The following is a 20743-nucleotide window of genomic DNA, read 5'->3' on the forward strand; positions in this document are numbered from 1 at the left end:
TGGGGACAAACACATTATGTTAGTGACATTTAACTTTTTGGAGCATGCAGTTCCTCTAAAATGTTACCTGTGAGTTTTGTGGGGTTTTTTTTTTGACAAGATAACAGGAAAAGAGAGCACAGAGTAAACAAATAACAGAGAAACGGACGTGTCTTTCTCCATCTTTCTTGCTTTTAGATGGCACCCAAGCTCTTGGTATCACACTGACAGTTTTAGCACCTTCAACTAGCTTGGGTTCACATTGTTCCTCACACAATGCATCACTTCTACCTGTCATGTTTTTTACACAATATTTCAAAGTGTTTTCTCTTTTTACTTTGCCTCTCTGACTACAGTCACCCTTGTCATTTCTTACACTAATATCACACTTTCATTGCTTCCTACTCTTCTTATCTAAATTATTTCACTTTTCAGTGGTAACCCTCCAACACACACACACACACACACACACACACACACACACACACACACACACACACACACACAAATGCATAAAGTGATGTCATCTTCATTGTTTTTTACTTCTTGCTCTCTTCTGTTGATTTTCCTCTCTTCTGACAATTACTGTGCCGCTGTATCACAGCAGTAGAGTAGCTCTTTCCCTCTGATAGTATTTTTGAGCACTAAGCCAAGCTGGAAGGATCAGTGTCGAATAATACTGATGTCAAAGGCCATAAGCTGTAATCTTTTTATAGCTTTAATGCTGATATCGAGTTGCCTTATCAGTAGCCCAGAGGGTAAAATGTACAGCCCGGTGCTGGAAGAACTAGAGTCAAGCCCTGCCAACAACTTGCCACCTCACTGTACTGTAAACTGAAGAGTTTAACAAAAGAATAAGCTCATGGCTTATGACCTTCTGATATGGATATTCAAGAACATTTACTTTTTGGTGTATAGATCATTATACATGTAGCATCTTCAAGCAGCTGATGTATTCTCTTTTGCTTTGTAAGCTGCTTTAATCAATTTCACTGTTTGTGGAGAGCAGGGATGTTCTCGTCTCCTAGCTTCTTCACAGCCTGTAGGAAAGCCTTGGCAACATATCCCAACCAACTGCTTTGGACACCAGCTCCCGCAGCTTCCCTTTTTAATCTGCTTACAATCCAATTTTGAGTCCAAAAAGCGTACTCAGGAAAAAAGAAAAGTCTCATAATATGGTTTGAGTATATGACTGTCAATATGCAAGGTGCAGACAAATATTGGACACACTTGTCGCAGCAAGACGTACATGTAGTGTGACATAAGAAACTACCTAAATGTCACTTGTAGACAAATAATCTTCTTGAAAAGCTCCCACAGCAGCAAACACAGCAGCAGAAATGTTTTTTGTACTTCCTCCGCCGCTCACAGCAAATAAAATATGAGCAATATGATTTAGTAATTTCAGACGTAGCACAATAGAAAAATATGCAGCCTTGTGTTTGTGTGTATCTGTTTGTGTTTCTGTGTGTGTGTGTGTGTGTGTGTGTGTGTGTGTGTGTGTGTGTGTGTGTGTGTGTGTGTGTGTGTGTGTGTGAGAGAGGGAGAGGCCCTGATTGTCTGAATTTTTGTGTGTGTGTGTGTGTGTGGGATGTGCCACATGTATCTCTGGTATTTGTGCGCGGGGCACACTCAGTGTGACTGAACAATGAGTTCAGCAGACTGAGGACTGGGGAGTCGACCTTGTTAATAACCCAGATAAACAAACATGCAGATGAGCAGCAGCAGTGAAACAATGGCAACACAATAGGCAGTGTTTCATCAGTGGCAGACAGAGAGGATAATTACAGCTACCCTCCCACTCCCTCTTTGCCTTTTAAACATCCTCTTCTTCGTCTGTTCTTGTCTTCTTGCACATCCCTTTATGTCTTTTTTATCACCCCTGCTCTGTCACTTTTTTCATTCTTGCTTGCTTCAGCGATGCTTTTGTTTCCCTGTATTTTTGTCTTTCTTTGACATTACCTCTCTGCTTTTTACCTCACTTGTGATTAGATCAATTTGCTCTCACAGAGAGAGAGAGAGAAGAAGAGAGAGAGGGGGGAGGATAGGGGAGAGAGAGGCAGGAGGATTGAACAGATCCTCTCAGATCCTGACATTGCCTCTCCACCCACATCCCCTGCTGTCTGCCCCCTTGCATCACAGGCACGTAATCACAAATGCACACACACACCTACTTACAAACGCACACACTCATTAACACACACTCACACAGCTGAGTCATCTTGGACAGGTGAGGATTTAATTTGCCAAACACAGTGAAGTAAGACAATGTGGCCTGACCTGAGGTATTAGCTGCAGGCAACCTAAAGCAGCTCTGTGTAGCAGATTAGGGGATTGAAGCAGAGAGAGGCCGTTTCAGGGACACAGCATCATGCTTTCTTCTAAATACTGTTGTCATTTGATGTTGAGTTTCACTACCACCAAGCTCTTTTGCCACATGCAAGTCTTTAAGCCCTAAAAAATACAAACCAAAATAATTAAATAAATAAATAACGCTTTTGGTAACACACATGATCCTGGTCTCTTCTGAATTGCAACTCTATGGAGTAATACAGTCAAAAAGGTACTCAAAAAGTACTGTAAACTGGCACAAACATGCTAATGTAGGGTTATTATCTCTCTTTTAAAAAAAAAAAAAAAAAAAAAAAAAAAAATCACAGTCCTGTCCCGAATGCTCTTTTATTATAAATACAAAGACAACTACTGTCACAGTCACATTGGGTTCTTAAATTGCTTTACACTAATAAAATCTTGTGGCTTTGTGCTTTTACATAAATGTGAAGTTTGATCATAGATTTAACTGGATGCCGCTTGTTAAGAAGTTGAACATATATACATATATATCTTATTTATTCTCACTGCAAACTCTAACTGGTGTAAGGTATCCTTGCTGTACAGGCCTGACCAATCAGAAAGAGTTGTGAGTGCAGCAACAGAGAAGAGAACACTCATTTGCTTTTCACTCCTGAACAGTTTTGTTTGTTGAGAGAACCAAGCAGGAAGTACCACTACCAGGTATTGAACCCAAGGTCTCTGTGCTGGTGGGCGAATAATAAAAGAAGTTTTGATTAAATTGATGGAATATGAAAAAACTTTTATATGTTCCCAATTTCTGTCTCCCTGCCCTTGTGAAGCTCTGTTAGCCCTTCATTGGAGAGCCTTTACAGCAATGGAAGAACTGTAAAAAATTGACAGGCTAAGCTGCTGCGGAGGTCTAATAAAGCTGCCAGACACTGTCAGGATAATTCAAGAGCCCTCCAACACGCCCACTTGTTCTCATTGCCGAAGGTTTTCCTCTCTGCAAATGAAGCCTCAACGGGAGGCTTCTGCTGAGACCTCCTGCTGAAACAGTTGTTGGTGTTCAAGGAAGGACATGGACGAGAGTAGATCAGTGGAACTCATTCCTCTCTCCTCAAGCATTCGCACTAGGAGGGCTCTAAAACAGCCTGGGCTGGACCTGCTGGGAAGTTGATACCTTCCCCTTTTTGTCTTTTATGTCTCTCTGTTTTCTTCTTCCCCCTGACAGATTCAGTGCCTTTCTTTTCTCTATTAGAGTTGAATTTGAGAGGCGGCCCTCACCGCGTCTGAAGAAAGAAGTAGCATTTCATAAGGTTTTAGTCTGTCTGTCTGCTTCACTTGATGGCCCTGTTGCTCCTTCACTTTGACTCTCCCAATCAGGGCCAGGGATCTTTGAATTGCTTAACCTGAAGATAGATGTTTGTGTGCACAATCACAGATGCTGGATAAAGTGTTCACACAGAAATGCACTGTTTTGTTAGTAGTCACAATGAGTCACACAAACAGAGGCATCAGTCAGATTGTGCTTCAGCTAAACGCTGAAATTACCCTACAACGGATTTTACACTTTCTGTAATTAATTATACTGTAACCACAGATTTATAATCCTTGTCTTACTGTGTAACCTAAGACCTCAGACCGCATATTAGATGTACATCAAATTCGCAACCAGTAATGGTGAACCCCCCCCCCCCCCAGCATATAAAATCCTGTCAGCTTTCACAGTGATGGGTGGAAAAGTTGTATGGTAGTATTTTGGTATTTTAACTTTCTGGTATCAATTTGTTTTTGGCCATGCCTATGATGGAGTGCTCTACAATAGAGTGTAGGCCAGCCACTCGGGAAGGTGCTAATGGATTTGATTTATGTAAAAAAAAGTATAACAATTACACAGTAGAGGGAAAAACGGTTTCCACAGTGGCCTAGGGAGAAACAACATAAAGGCGATTGGAAGTCTCCAGGTAGCAGATGTTTTATAGGATAATGAGTATACTTTAATATTGTGCCAAACAAAGTGAGAAAATAATCTCCTGGGTTTTAGAAACTCTAAATTAGCAAATATACTCATTATAATGGCAGAAGGTGTGGAAAGCAGTGTTTTGCTTCATGTTCATATTTGGATACTGAACAATTCCCTATTAACAGTCTCATACAGTTACTGGTGGAGAACTTATAAGTGTCTTTTTTGTGGGCGTGTGTGTTTGTGTTGAACATTTCTAGGTACCATGCTATTTTAACCTCTCTCAGTACATTTGTAGTTTGAAGTCCGTATCCAGATTTTTGCAACAGACCTTAAGGAATGACACATTTAACACTGACATGGTGTAACAGTCTCTGTGCATCAGTGTGCGTGTGCATGTTTCCCTGTGTACGCTTTCGCGTGCTGCGTTAATTGGCATATCCATACTCATTAACACTGTGTTCATGCTTGTGAGCGTGTTTTTACCATGTGAGCTTGCTTGTGTGTGTGTGTGCGTGTGTGTTCTGGTACGTCATGCCTTTTGTCCTTTGTGTTTTTCTCTGCATAGGGTGTGCTGCCCACCCCGCTGCTGTCCCCGTGGCAGGCACAGCACCAGGGCTTGACCCGTACCAGCATGCCCCAGCGCAGACAGAGTGAGTCACTAACATCCTTTGCTGCCTCATCTCCATCTTTTCATAACACAACATATCCAGGGGGTCTGTAAATAGCCTGAAAAAGTTTGACTGTATCTCCAATTAAACCCCTCTAAACCACTGAGATCTCTTTGTTCCAGTTCGCAGCAGTGTTTTTTCACTGCACAATTACAGGACCGTTTGTGCTGTATGTTTACTTTCAGATTAATTTGGAACAAGATTAATAACATGCAAAGTAGTTTTTCTTGTTTGTTTTACTAAAAGCAGTCTGACTTCTTGTCCATTAACAATTAATTATCTGGTGTATTTTTCCTGCGCTCCCCATAAAAATTTCAGTTCCCCTTTATTAGCTGTGTTCAGACAGAAGCAGCTAAGTTTGGTGACTTCCTCAAACTTCCCTCAGACGTTAATTTAAAAATCATATATCCTACAGTGGTAATAGTGGAAATATATAATGGAAATAAGGAATATTATTGTCCTCCTATCAGAGGATGTATCTTCTGTTCTTGAACAAATAGTACACATGACCATAACATAATCTTTGCTTTGGCTTTAAAAATTCATTTTGCAACATTTCTCAATCAACTAAAACAGTTTGATGTCATTGAGAAGAAGATGGGATTGCAGAAACAATGACAGTTCAGTGAGAACAACCTCACCTATCTCAGTGAATCCCACAACAAAGCTTTTGTATGATGTAGCGCTGATGAAGTGGCAAGTAGAGGAGCTAGATAAAGAGCATGACAAACAGTAAAGAGACTTCAGAAAATGCACATGTGAGAGAGTGAAGATCAAAAATAAAGAAGCAAACCCACGCTGTGCTCTTTTGAGCTATCCCGGTGGGGATTCGCTTTGCATCAAGAAGGAAGGTGAAAAGTGGCACAGGTGTTATTTTTTTTGTATCTCAGGTTATTTCAATATCAAGTGCATGTTTATAGACTGTTTTGACAGATACTGTATGTGAGTACGACCCAGCATTCAGTCAGCGTGCATTTTCTCCTACCAGTATAGCTTGGTCTAATTAAGCCAAACACAAAAGTATCAAAAGAAGATCTGTACAGTGGGAGGAAAAGAGTAGGAGGAAAGAGGTAATGACACTAGCATGCTAGAATATAGTTGGTATGCAGTCATATTTAGATATAAGATGAGAAGCAATGGAGGGTTGGAAAACAAGTGTAGTTTTGTTTCACTGGATAAACCACTAATGGTCTGACCCCCCATAGGGAGCTCCGGCTGTAAACAAACTAGCAAAGAGCTCTTGCCGGCAATAAAGGTCTTCAAAATTAGAAATTGCCCATTCTCGAATTTTAGAAGAAATTGGACTCTTCACACGCGTCCCATGAATGGAGGCAGCGATAATTATATTTTGTATTGAATTGGTTTGTTTGTTGAACTAATGTGTGACATTTTTCTTGCAAGCATGGACTGCGTATTAATTTTGGATTTTTAAATTTCTTAACCCCATGTCTTACATGTCTGTACCCACCGCCTATTCTCTCTCTCTCTCTCTCTCTCTCTCTCTCTCTCTCTCTCTCTCTCTCTCTCTCTCTCTCTCATCTTTCTCCACCTTCCATCCCTGTCTTTTAACCCGTTTCTCTCTTCATCTCATCTCTGTGCACAGTCGCTCAAACAAAACCTGAAAATGAATCTCCCATGTTCTTCTTCTACATTTGCCTCCCCACATGTAATGCCTATGGCAAGGAGTGGAGCACCTAGTGCAGTACTTCACTGACACAGCGTGGTACAGTAATCCTTTCTTTAACATGAAGTCAACATGCTGCCCTCACTGACCCCAGCTCTTGCACGCTGAGCTGTGGTTTGGTGTCACGTGGGAAGAGAGAAGCATGCCCTTTTACATCTGTGTTTGCATGCTCTGCGTTGGGTTTTCAGTTTTTAATTTGTGTATTCCTTCGTGGATCTTCGCTCTGCTCTTCTTAAAGAATGAGAGTTTCACAAAGATACTGTTTTAGTTGTGATCTTTCTTTTTCATATTTAATTTACCTGCCATTCTTTGTTGGATTTTGAAAATAGTTTAATGTTGTTATGGTGCTCAGGTTATTCTCTGTTTTACATTGGTGTCTTTTTCATTTGTCCCATCCAAAACCAATTACATATATTGCAAGTGTTATGCATGCATTGGTAAATCTCTCTGTGTGGATATGGTTTACAATATTTTATTGATTGAACGGATGCTTTATAATTCACAGTCCTCACCTTGAAAGACTTGGATGAAGTGTATTGAAAGGAGTAACGTTTAAGAATAACCTTGTGATATTGCATATGAATCCATATTACTGCTGTCCTGTGTGATCGCCTTCATTTTAACTTCAATATCAAAGGCAGTTAAGCACAGCAAGCAAAGACAAGTAATCTCACATCCTCTGCTGTCACACTCTTTCCACCGCTTGATTTCAAACACAATCCAAATTGCCATTCTCACAACCACCTATATTAAATGATAGTATGAAGTCTAATATGGCTTTGAAATGAAGTGCCACCATATTGCCGCTCTCATCTGCTTATGTGCTGAACTCCCAATGTCTTCCCCTAGGAATTAAGGGGATTATTTACATGTTATTAGCATCTTATTTATATTCCTGCATGTTGCTTTTCTAATCGCATACCATTTTTCATGGTGAGAGAGGCTGCAGCTGAGGATGGCTATGGTGGACCCTGACATCTCCAAGGTGCCTCAAATTGGCACGTTTCTTTGTTAGACTGGTGATTTTCTGTTACAATGATAGCCGTCATTACAGAGCTGAGATGTTTACGTCTTGGCAGTGCAGTGAAGAGCTCAAAGTGGTTGCTGGTAATTATTAGTGTCTGTAGCAGACAGCTGTAGATGTAAATATTTTTATATATATAAATATATATGTGCTACACGTCGCTGTCACTGGCTTCTTCCAACTGCGCCAGCTATACATTTATGCACTCATTGCAAGCCTCGCAATTAGTGTCACATATGTTCGATTTTTTTTATGACTATGGATGTTTCAGTCTATATATTTACCATGAATTGCACTGAAAAATATACAAGTCCTCAGTGTGTTCTGTTGTGTTGTGAATGAGAAGGGAACAAAACAGGAAATAAGATCATATTAATAATGCCATTCAGCTTTTTTATGATTCATTTTGATGATTAACTTTGGTGACATAAACTGTAATTTTTGTATTTTGTTTCAAGCAGCTGGATTCAGAGGGGAGTTCTCTCTCTCAGACTGAATCATGATAGTGATAGAGTGAGACATATGACACAGCTAAATAAAAGACTTAATAACATGCTCATGCTTGGATTGGCAGACTAATCAGAGCTATTGTAAGAAGCAACAAAAACATTCTTTATTTAGGAGTTTTCAAATGATAAACTTTGAAATCTAAAATCATTATTTACTATCTTGAAAAACATGTAACAAGAAACTGAGCCTGAGAGATGGACAAGGGTTTTATAAGAGGATAATGGACGCATTGTGGCAGGGGACCAGGAGATGGAGCTGTGGCCTCGGACATCTACTCCCACTCGCAATACAAATGACCGATGGTAGAAGCAGGCAGAGCTGCCTGACCTGCACAGCTATACTGTGTATTCACATCCTCTGAGAGTCTATGTTTCTGATGAAATGAAGTTCATGCTTTTTAGCAGCTTTAGATGATCCCAGGTGGACTTAGATTCTTAAGGGTTCCGCTCACAGAACATGAATAGAGAAAGCCAGTCCTCTAAATTCTGATGTTAAAAACTGACAGTGTTGCCATCAGTTTGCCTCAGAACAAGTCTCAAACAATGTAGGCTAACAGGAGATAAAAGATATTTTTAGAGATGTTGAGGTCAATACACATTAAGAAAATTGACTCATATGATATTATAAGATATTCATATGAAGTTCAATATTAGCTTCTTTCCTGATCTGAGCAACTCTGTTCTTACTGGTGGTTTGATTGACCAATAAGTGCTCATGGCTGCTTATCTGGAAATGTGGTCGAGAATGGTTGTTGTAAAAAGGTTAAAGTTATCTTATGGTACAATACATCCTCTGGGAATATAGTGGTTCCTCTTGTAAAATGAAAATGATGTCGTACAGTCTAAACCAATTTAATACAGGAGTGTTGAAACAAATGCTAAGTCTAATGAGTTTTTGTTGAGTCTGTGTCACAGAGGTCGCTCTCACAACAAATATGGAACATAATAAGTTTCACTAAGACAGTAATTGTTGCAAGGCTGTTAAAAGGATTACATTAGATTGTACGGGTGCTAATGAAAATACGTGCATACAGTACCCTGAATGTCCCCTAGTGCAGGACAACACCATGGTTGGTCTAAATTTCATGTGGTTAACGGCTCAGCACGTTCTTGCAGAGACAGCAGGCATCTTAGCCCAGTGTGATTGTTTTGAAGCCGATCACAAAATGACTCAAAGACTTCAGTGGATTCCAGGCACTCTGCATGTCAAGGTTATTCTCCTCTGCTTGTTTTTAAGTGCTGAATCAGGGCTTCCTCTCTGACTTTGCCTCTCCCACTCCAGGAACAGTTCAGCAACTGGCTGTGGAAATAGGCCGTGATATTAAAGTGTAAATAAACAAGTCAAAATTTTCAGTTTGCTTTTTGATTCAGTAGTTCCTTTGCAGTTTCAAAATATTCAAAAGCCTGGATTCCATGGGGATCAAAGATACCAAAAAATGGGACATTTTTTAAAACCAGCCATTTCTGGGACATGATAAAACAACTGAGTATTACCTCATTATGCACTGACTGCTCCGTGACTCTTTTATACCAGTTTTTGTATATTATTGAAATATCTTTCTTTTTTTCTGCAGCCTCAAATACTACAGCCTTTCAACCCCTGCCTCAACGAGCACCTCCACCAGGGAAAAATAGTAAAAACTCCCCCCACCGAGGGCCACAGTGACCTGACAAGGAGAAGATCAGATGAAGGAACCCATATAGATGCTGACCGTCCTCTTGAAGGCCTTATGGCAGATGTGTCCAGCCCAGCAGACCCCGACAAGCTGAGTCATCTCTTCAGCACCCACCTGCACTGCCTGGGCTCTGGGGCTCCACAGGGGGTTAAAGCTAGAGACAGCCCAGCGTCGGCAGCTCAGTCTGCAACACAGCATGAGTGGAAAGCCCCTGCCGTGATGCCGCAGAACTCTTTCACCCCTAGATCTGCTGGTTCGTCTTGCCCTCGCATGCTGCAGCCTCCTCGCCTTCAAAAGCGTATCTCTCTCCCTGCACTCAAGCCAGGGGGCACTGGTGGCTTTGCCTCTCTGAAGCTGGGGTCCTCCTTAGGGCCTCTGACTAACCGGACCAAGCAGCTGCCCCCTCCGTCTAGAGGCCTTCCCTGCTTTAACGCTGGACCCCAGGTGCAGGCTCCGAGTCTACGTCGCACTTCACTGCTTCAGCCATTCAGAGCATCACACCCTTGCAGGGATACACAGTGCGCCAAGTCCAGCCTGGTGGAGCCTGACCAGGGGACGCTCAAAGACCCCGGGTCAGCCAAGATCCTTATCCCTTATGGTCGATCATGTCTCCCCAAGCCAAAGATTCCCTAAGGAACTTAACTCCACCCATCAAAACCTAAAACTGGAATCACTCTGACATTGATATTTATTACCCGCCCCTGCCCAACCCCCCAGCCATAGTAACAGTTTGGTTGAAAGAACATACACAGAGTACATTAACCCATATGGACCATTTAGGGACTACCTGTGTCAGTGACTGCTGTACAGTATCATTTCTAACTGCCCGACTGACTGATTGGAATATAATATGAAGCAGGATCATGATCTTCACAACAATCCACAGTGAGAAAAACATGTCGACTTAACTAGCTTTGCACATGCTCGTGAATGCTGCTGATGCAAGAAAAAAAGAGTATTTCCATTCAGAGAAGTCAGCCTTTTGTTTTGTTTTGTAAAACCCGCTGGCTATTACCACATTTAAAGTCTAAGTTCACTCGTCCTTACACATCTGTGCCCTCCTGACACACAGGTGCGTTTGGTTTTAAACACTGAGGTGACATAAATGTGACTTTTGCTGTGTAATAGAAAGCCCAGGGGGGGATGGAGGCAGAAACAAACAGTGAGAAATAAAGAAAAAAAAGAATAAAATAACAGTAGAAGTGAAATAGGGGCAAGAGGCTGAAAAGCAAATTCGTCAAAGCTCTCTGGAGCTGTCACTTCCATAATGAAAATATGTGTTTGTATAAATGAGTGTTTGTGAGAAAGAGAGGGAGATACAGAGAGGTGAGGGACAAAGAGCAAAGCAGCTCCACGCTGTAGATTTATACATGTTTCTAGGTCAGTTTGCTAGACTTACAATCTGAGTGAAACTTTGAACCCTTCACATATTAGCCGAAGGGGTCGCAAATGTTCTGTGTAAATGCAGCCCAGATGGAAATATCATGCTGGTGGCACAGGTATGATTAGGAAAAAACAGTAGTATGCAAGTGAGGAATTCGCTCACATAATGTGGAAAAGAGCAGTGTAATAAAGCACTCACACACTTATGTGAGCTGAGGCACAATGTGGGCTCGCTTACAGCCATGCACAAACACACACAAAGTACTCCAACACTCTGAAGTGTCTGTTCTTTCGGAGGTTACTTTGTGCATTTTTAGATAGAAAATAGTGAAGAGTAACAGGAAGTCTGACGAGAGAGCAGACAGCATGCAACAAAGCTAAATTAATACCTTACTGGATATCATAGTCCTTTAAAAGACAATCACAACACACAAAAAAAAAAAAGTGAGGAAATGTCACTTGTTTCCAGTGAAAATAATTGTGTTTCAGAAGTGCTGAGAACTCTCCATGTTGGTTGCCTCATTTTAAGACATCACAATTTAATGCAAGAATATTAAACAAGTCAAATTCAGGAGGGAAAGGTGACACTTGATTTAAGAAAAGAGAATTTTGGAGCAAATTAAATAACTTGTTAAGAGGGACGTTTTTGCAATGCGCGCTGACCTCCTTGAACTATCTCCCTCAATAACCCACACATGGATATATCGGCTAACAGGGATTCATTAGACGTGGGAAGCTGCTGCCTGCTGAATGTGTATGTGTGAGTGTGTGTTTGAGCTGTTGCCGTCCGTCCTCCCCCCCTGTCTCTCTCCTCCTCTCGCTCTCTTGCACATCTCTTTGGAAACATCAAAGGTATTAGCGCGGTATTTTCAGGTAGGGAGCCTTCGGGGCTTTAGAGGTGTTTCTCTGGGAGTTTTTGAGAATTGTGTTTATCTCTCCTTTGCGGAACCCTTTTGCAGTCAAATGTTCCCGAAATGTCCCCTAACGGAGAGCAGCAGTGTGTTAAAAAGGCCTTCTGACAGCAACTTTGCTCTCTTCTCTGTCACGCCGCGTGACCGCGTGGTGTACGCCTCTGGCACTGTCCGGTCTACTGCGTCCAATAATGCACCCTATATAGACAGAGTGAGACAGAGAGAGAGAGAGAGAGAGAGACACACACACACACGCACGCACACACACTCACATCACATGCATACACATAGACGCACATGTACAGGAACTCTGACAAAACTCAAAGAGACACAAACTCAGACAGAGCTCACACATCACGTCAGGTTTCCCAGTGGCCGCACGAGTGCGGCAACATGCACACACACGTTGAATTTTAAACCAAAGTGCATAAAAGTGTGTTAGTGTTGTTTTGGTAGCTCTCACAAAATGAGCTCTCCAAGTACACACTGATCCATCTGTCCGCTGTAGCTAAATAAAAATGGCTGATTCAGATTACCCTGGAAATAGGTAGAGGCTCGCGTGCGTGCGTTTCTGAGTGTGGATCCATGTGGCTGATAAAACATGTTTACCTGTTGGATGGCTCAACATTGTGCTGAAGCATCCAAGCAGTCAACAGCGCTCCGTGAAGCCAAGAAAAACTCATTTCTTTTAATGAAAACGGAAACTGGGACCGAAAGATACATACAGAGGATGGGAAAGATGCTCAGCTAGAGACAATAAGATGGAGCAGCAGGAAAGAGACAAGATTAAGAGATGTAGTGATGAAGTAGTGAAAGCGCGATGATCAAGATAAGCTGAATGTTTGTCTGTAAAATATCATGAAGGTGTGAATGAGAGAGGGAGACGGAGGCCATAGCATACTTTGTTTGTGTGCACTGTTGTCCAGAGAATAGCCTGGTCCCCACAGCTGTGTCACTCACTGCTTAGTAATGCCAAACAGGAAATCAATGTTGCCTGTTGTGTGTTCCCCTGTTTATGTCTGTTTGTTTGTGTGTGTATGTGTATGTGTCTGTGCGTGTGTGTGTGTAAATGAGCATCTCCAGCCACCTCTGGCTGCCAGTGTTTCATTCTTGGAAGAGTGTGTGTGAGTGTGAGAGTGAGAGAGAGAGAGAGAGAGAGAGAGAGAGAGAGAGAGATGTGTCTGCCCACAGGCCAAAGGCAAACCCATGCCAGGGAAAGCAGGGCAGTGCCACCATATCTCTAAATCAATGTCCCTGCTCAGTTTAGCAGTCAAGCCAATCAGTGTGGCTAGCTATGCTTTAACAAAATCACAACTGGGCTGAAAACTCTCTGCACCAACTTGGATCACTTCTACTACAGGCTCTTGATCCACTTTGTTTTGTGAGAAGACTTGTGAGAAGAGTAATTAAGCTGCATTACACAACAGGAAAAATGTTACCAAAGGGTCCATGTTGTCCTACATTACTACTCTGAATGGCACAGAACTGCATCTTGGCACATTGTCTATCTATGAAGATGTTTTCTTGCAATACAATGATGATGCACATCAACTAAGACACGTTACTTGACTTCCACTGATATTTAGAACATAAAGCAGGGTTACTGCAAAGAAAAAAAAGGCATATTTACTTTTTCAAGCTTTTAATTTTACTTTAAAGCTGCTATATGCAATATTTTTATATTAACAAAGGATGGAATGACTATGTGTATGTAAAAGGAGTTGCTTGTAATGACAAACCCAGAGATGATTATCACCTAACTTCTTAGTTTGCCTCAGCTCTGTGGAACATTTAAGCGTCTCAGCAAAAAAAGCTCTGGTAAACCCACTGTGCACTACCTGCCCAGCACCATACTGCAGAGAGACAAATAAAGTCAGTGGCTAGCTGGTGAACACAGTGGAGCATTTAGCAGCTAAAGAGCCAGATATTTCCCTCAGTAGTTAGTGGAGAGCCAAACAGAGAAATGATTGGAAGTGCACCCAAACTTGACTGCAAATGAATGCTAATTCTGCTACATATCTGCTGAATGAGTAAATACTGTAAGATACTGTTTTCTAACATATGTGAATATCAGCTTCATAAGGTGTTGGTGTTTACAGCTCGTGGCCAAAAACATCTGTTGGTGCATTTGCAAAACCCTAAATAGAGAGTTGTTTCTTCGCCACCTCTACCTTGTCCTGATCGTGGTTAGAGTAAAAGTAAAATCCAAAGCTTGAAAAGGCATTTTTTTGTTTGTTTATTTCCGGAGTAACTCTACTGTTCTAACTGTACTTGACTTGTGGTTTGGTATGTTTGTTCTCCAAGCAGCAACAGACACAGCATAGTCCATTGATCCACCACTCAAGCGTTACAGTTGTCATTTTCATCATAGCTGAATTTCCACCTAGAGGTTTAAAGTGTTCACAGATAAAGCACAAACCGTAGTGAAGCTTTTCAGATTTTCTTCATATATTATGCAAGGTCACTGTATATCACTACCTAATCTCCAGTATGAGCTGTTTTCAGTTGTTAAGCACTGTCTCCAGAAAACTGTGCAATATTGTTTGAAGCAAAAAGTTGAGGGAACGCTACACTATATTTTTAGTAACCTTTTATGCAAATGAAAAAAAGCAATTAAAGCTTTTTTTAATTTTAATTTTAAAATTCTAATCTGAAGCACTTTAAATGACATTAGTTGTTAAGGCTGAATGAATATTATACTGGATTTAGAAGCTACTTATATTTCTTATGGTTCTCTTAATCTTTCTTCTTTCCAAATTTGTCTCTGTTTGCAGAGCGGATCATACTTTTGTAGGAAGCGATGTGCGACAGCAATAAAGGTTGAACCAAAACTCTGACGAGGGTTTTTCTTTTTGGATCATTTTCAGTTGAAGCTCTGCCACCTTTCACTATCTTTCTTTAATATGTTGTTTCCATCACAACTGCTTGAATGTTAGACCAGTAACCTCCAGGTGTGTTTACCTGTGTTTAACTGTAGGGCAGAGTCAAAATATTTAACATCAGGGCAGAGGAATGTTGTTCTGCCATTGATGAGAGGCCACAGGTGAAAACGTGTCCTACACTGAGAGGTGCTGTATAACTCAGTCAATGCTTTTCATGGATCTGGATCATAAACGCTCAACAACATGTAAACCCACAAACGTAAAGCTGCTGATCTCAGTATGAAAGAGAAACCTCATTCTCTGTTTGTTTTCCTGGTTTTCACTATCTACTGGTTGTTAATCTGTTCAAATAAAGTATGATTGTGAAACAAACATGATTTTGTCTTGTTATTTCAGAATAAATTCTTATCTTTTTTTTCTATAGTATCATGTTTGTTGTTCTTTGATTTTACTAAACAGACACAGGGGCTACAGGAGAAATCAGGAGGTTCAGACATTCCTCGTCCCATCAGCGGCTTCTCTGACAACTTCCAGGAGCCCGGGTCTAATGAGATATAGGGCTTCATAGGTGTCCATCATGAATATGGACACCTTTAATTTTGAAAAAAATATGAGATGACGTTTTTAAGGAGAAGTAGGTAGACTTAGATTCAGAAATTACTTTTTTTGTGTTATCATTGACAGGGAATGCCTTTAAGCAGAGGCATTTCCCTTCTTGTCATATAAATGAAACTGAGTAGCATTACTCATCTCTATTCATTACAAACTATACAGCCTCTGTACACCTTGCACATAGTCCACTAACTAATGAGGTTACGTGCTTCAGAGCCGATGGGTGGGTAACAGCCTGCCAAGCGCACGAAGTAGCGTGACACTGTCATTAACTTGGAAACGTGGGAGATGGAGTGCAAAAGGTTTTCTCTTGAAAGGAAGCCGAGCTCTTTTATCATAAACTGTCAAATATGTGTTGAAGATTTTCACCGTTGCAATTTTAGAGTGCTGCAGGTTGCTACTCAGAGAACACAGGTTTAGTAGAGTCATTTTATGGATAATGTTGAGGAATGTGGAGATGCCTCTATAGAAAATTGTACAACTGGTGCTCCTCAAAATACACATTTTACTAGGAGCACTTCTAACAGCAGGTTGGTTCACTTTGCCCTAGGAATAATCTATTTCCACACTATCAAACAGTCTATCACGTCTGAAGCTTTATCATGTTTATACTGAGCCATATAGTCAAACCTAAGACTACTTTATTTTTTATGTCTGCACCATTAAAAGAAATAAGAATATTGTAAGCGATTTTTGCATCATTTTATACACATTTTCTCCAAATTCAGTCTGGCATATTTGGTATCTTTTGGAAGCCCTTTAAAGCCTTTTTAAACCTCCACTAGAATTGAAGAAGTTTGGGGGTAGCCTAGAGATTTGAGACATCAAACATATGACATACCAGATCGCTGGTTCGATTCAGGCATTCCCCAAGAAAACAGGCAAGGACACAAACAAACAAACTAAAAAAATTCAATTCTACGGGTTAAATAACAACTGACCCAAGCACCTCAGTGATTCAGCAATGCAGGTATCTGCAGCCTCAGGGCCTCCTCTGCCAGGCTGCAACAGGCTGCAACTGTTCTTCCCTCAAGCTGTGTGGATCCTGAACAACTTGCACACCCAGGACAACACCCTGAGGCCCTTCCCATGAACTTAACACCCTTGCCAGCTCAACCTGCCCCACAGACAATACCACCTGCCTGCATCCACTGCATCCATTGACAGTGATGGCTGTACACATCAGTTTAAGCCTCTGTGCCTTACAACCCACTGCACTTTATGGAATAAACTTCCACTCACTTGTTTACAGTAGTGTTTGGACAACTTGTTGTAGTCTGCTAATAAGTTTGTACTTGCTATTCAAAAAATAAAAAATAAATAAAAAATAAATATATATATATATATATATATACTGTACATATATATATATTTTTTAATTTATTTTTATTTTATTTTTTACAGTTTTTAGTTTTAATCTGCAATAATTGTTATTATCATTATTATTTGCCCTAATCTATAATTTCTATTCTACAACACACAGAGGAAGAACAATAAAGAACAGAGAAATAAAAAGCAAATAAATTAAATCATTAAAAATAAACAATTTTCAGACCCAAATATTCTCAAGATTTACAACAATATAACAGGTGTGGGAGGGAAGAGTTAGACCAATTAATTGATTAACCAATCAGGTGGGAGCACTGATGACGCCATCTACTCAGCTGGCTGGAATTTATCAAACGCACCTTAAAAAAAAATGGCGACCACAGGAGACTTCGCTCGCTGTTTTTTTTATTTTTATTTTACTACTGCTACACTGCTGATAAGTATGCTGTTCGCATTGCAAACTCTTGCTGCTACTATGCATGTACATGGACTTAAACAAACTCGCCCGCCGACGTGTGGTTCCAGAAGACTTTGTGGAGAAACTGTTTGCTCTGCACTCTGTTAGCTAGCCTTTAATCATGGCAGCTGCGGGCCTCCAAGAGTCACTGCAAGCTGGGAGCGGAGTTTTCCTTCCGGTTATGTCTGCAGCTGGGGACCACAGCAAGTACGAAATCACCTCTCCACTTCATCAAGGTAAGTTTCTGCTTTTTGTACGAACCTGCAGGTCGTTGTGTCTCGGCTTTGTTGTGTGCCGTGAGGCTGCTGGCTGTTGTTCTGCTGGCTCCTGATTTTTGCTGTTTTTGCTGCCGGATATTCCCATATGCAATGTTTGTGTTGATGTGACTCTCGCATTAATTTCCTGTACTGGTTGAATTTTTCTTAAGGGTTGTTTTAGCATGTGCATTTTTCTGCTTTCATGTTGTTAATTCACTTAATTAGTGGTGGGATGCCTACTCATGATTTGAGGATTATGAGTGTTATTGGCTGAATTGGTTTTAAGGCATATTTAACTCTTGATTGGATTTCTGGGTCTTATTCCAGAAAGCAATTTTGACAAACTGTGAGCCTAACCCTGAACTCTGTGCTGACGAACCCTGAGATGAGAAACGATGAGATTTCAGTTCCAGAACAGCTGATCCTAGTTAGTTCATTCACCTCTGAGTTGGGCCATTAGTGAGGACTACTGCAAAGCCATCATGAATGGAGCTCTGACACTACCAATCACTATGGAAACCAGCTAAGGGGGGGAAAAAAAGGTTGTCCTTCACCCCATGGAGTTAGGTATCACACCGAGATAGAAACTCTTAAAGTCCAAATTGTACAAATATCTACCTCTGAAGTAAAACCACTGAATGTAATAGCAACAGCCAGTGAAAAGTACAACAAATTACCTGTTTTTGCAATTATTAAATGATAATGGAGTAATATAACATCTTTTTTAAATCTTTATATATCTGCAATGAATATAAGTACCTTTTACAGAAAAGTTTCAATGAAATTAAAATGATTCTTCTTGGGAAAATATACAGTCAAAATGTCTTAAAGTGGGGGTTTCAGCCCTATTTAGGTTTTATGTGGCACTCAATTTTTTATTCAGGACCAAGTAACTTCTAGATGTGATAGATATTCATTTTTGAAAATTAAAGACTTTATGTTTGGGTTAAAAAATCATTTATTTTTTATTATGAATTTGATTACTGTAAAACATTCAGCAACAACTGTTTACATTAATACATGTGGCAAATTATACTAGGGGTTTCTTGGATGTTCAGTACAAATTTCAACCCAATCCAGTGAGAAACAAGATCTCATGAATTTAAAAGAAAAAAGTTTTGATTCATTTTTTTGAAGAAAATCCATGACAGGGACTTGGAAAAGTTCTTAATTCTTAGTGAGTTGGCATGGAAAGACCCAGAGGCAGAAGAGCTGGCTCTGAACCAAATCACTGTGCGACCAGTGGCTGAAGGCATCCCTGGAGGGAGCTCATCTGAGCCATTCACCCCCAGAATACAAGTGCCAGCATAAGAGGTGGGTGGGTGTGTGTGTGTGTATTTTGTAAGGAATTTTATATACATACAAAATTTCCTTTTTTTTGAGTTTTTCATTTCTCCCAACAGTCACTGATGGTGTTATCTGCCTTGTTGAGCCTCGCACCACTACAGAGCTCCTTGCAGCTGTAAGTACTCAATGCTCTAGAGATTTTGCCAAATATAGTGGTTTAAAATCTACTGAAACAGAACTCCTCTTCTTCACAGGATAACGATGATGATGAATATACGTCTGCTGCTACAGACAGGAATTCAGAGAGGCCTACAGGGAAATACACTTAAAATTACGTATGGTAACTACTGATAGTTCTCTCCGCACTTCATTTGTTTTACATTCTTGTGTAGAATTTAGAGTTTGAACTGTACACTGAAGTGATGACAATAAATAATGAATGGTGTACTTGGAGCGACTGATTGGAAAGGCACATCTTGAAATGGAATTGCGGGAACGCCAGTTAATTGTTGGAACAATATAAAATATTATTACTAACTGTTGCATTTGTATTTGTAGGAAATAAAAAAAATTAAAAAAAGATGAAATGAAATGTGAATGATTTGTACTTTTTGACTGTGGTGGTAGTTTAATCTGTGAAGGGATTCTGGCAAATGATGCCTTGGACCTGCTCCTCCATCCTGGACATGTGCAGGGTGGATGGGATTGTCAAATCAAATGTACCTGCACATTAATGCAGTAGAAAGACATCAGAAAATTCATCAGGGAATGATAGCACATCTACTGAGGTTGTCAAAATCCTCACCTGACACACAGCCATGAATTAAATCAGCTTCGACATCGATCGAGTAAACGAAAAATAGGACACCCCATGTCAAACAGCTGCTTCAGACTCAGCAGGAGGGAGGCGGGAGGAGATGGATAGGAACTCATGGTTTGTTAAAGAAAACCTGCTAGCAGGTTAGTTTCACAGTTACCATTGACTGAGAGTTTGAGTTACCTTTCTTTCTGAAACGGAAAACACAATCCCTCATCTCAGGGCTAACAAGCTCAGTTTTCACTAAACCCTTTCTGGAATATGCTGCTGCTGCTGCTGCTGCTGCTGCTGCTGCTGCTGCTGCTGCTGTTGTTGTTGTTGTTGTTGTTGTTGTTGTTCTGTTTTTGTGGGAATTTCCCGTTGGTTCACTCCAATCCTGGTGGAAAATTATTATGTACATTGGCTTTAGAGATGTAAATATTAGTGTTTTATTGCACAAAGCCCAATGACTTAAACTCAACATGGTTTTTGTCATGCTTACAATCAGTGGTCACATAAATGCACACATTTTGTCCACACACTTCATATGCAGCTGAGCCTCAGAAAAGGCATTTCTACTTTAAATCAATGGGCTTCATTTCATTTCATTACTTTGCTGTTCTTCATATCATAATTACAGTTGTTGTGTTGAACTGCTGCTTAACCATTTACTGGTGCTGCACTTATTGCCAGCAGCACTGTGTGTTTATTTGCTGCTTATCACTGCTCTGAAATCTTTTTGTGAGTTTAATATGCTTAAGTTAATAATTATCTGCTAAACATGTGTGAGATGTAAGATATGTTGCAGTGGAATGGACTCTGTGTCTGATGTGGTTCTGATGGGAGTATTGTTGTCACTCCAGTCTCTGTTGTGCTGCACTTGTTGTAAATTTGTCAGCATTGAAGTCATGGGCCAACATGCCAAATAACAACTCTGTATATAAAAACACGATTGTTTGTTGGCAGTTGCTTTTTTTTCTTTTATAGAGGAACAGGGTTGTTTTGGAGCTATAAAGCTGAATGTGAAA

At 40.5% G+C, this 20743-nt stretch overlaps 1 protein-coding gene and 1 long non-coding RNA gene across 7 annotated transcripts in view; both read left to right on the top strand.

Moving 5' to 3' along the window:
* The window catches only part of ccser2a (coiled-coil serine-rich protein 2a), a 53526-nt gene extending 38177 nt beyond the window's left edge, over positions 1-15349 (top strand). For 2 of the 6 annotated variants that reach the window (XM_056394907.1, XM_056394908.1), the window contains exon 10: positions 9700-15349. In XM_056394907.1, the coding sequence (XP_056250882.1) occupies positions 9700-10434 (735 nt within the window). In that variant the 3' untranslated portion in view covers positions 10435-15349. Of the gene's footprint in view, positions 1-1971; positions 2122-4805; positions 4891-6591; positions 6632-9699 lie in introns of all 6 variants that reach the window. The other 4 variants (XM_056394909.1, XM_056394910.1, XM_056394911.1 and 1 more) reach the window with 4 other exon arrangements.
* A 3318-nt stretch (positions 15350-18667) lies between these two features.
* LOC130181753 (uncharacterized) lies at positions 18668-19796 on the top strand. The gene is made up of 3 exons (XR_008829627.1): positions 18668-18946; positions 19036-19094; positions 19174-19796. It is a non-coding gene; the product is annotated as an uncharacterized LOC130181753 (long non-coding RNA).
* The last annotated feature ends 947 nt before the right edge of the window (positions 19797-20743 follow it).

Source organism: Seriola aureovittata, chromosome 14, assembly GCF_021018895.1.
Source record: "Seriola aureovittata isolate HTS-2021-v1 ecotype China chromosome 14, ASM2101889v1, whole genome shotgun sequence".
NCBI classification, from domain to species: domain Eukaryota; kingdom Metazoa; phylum Chordata; class Actinopteri; order Carangiformes; family Carangidae; genus Seriola; species Seriola aureovittata.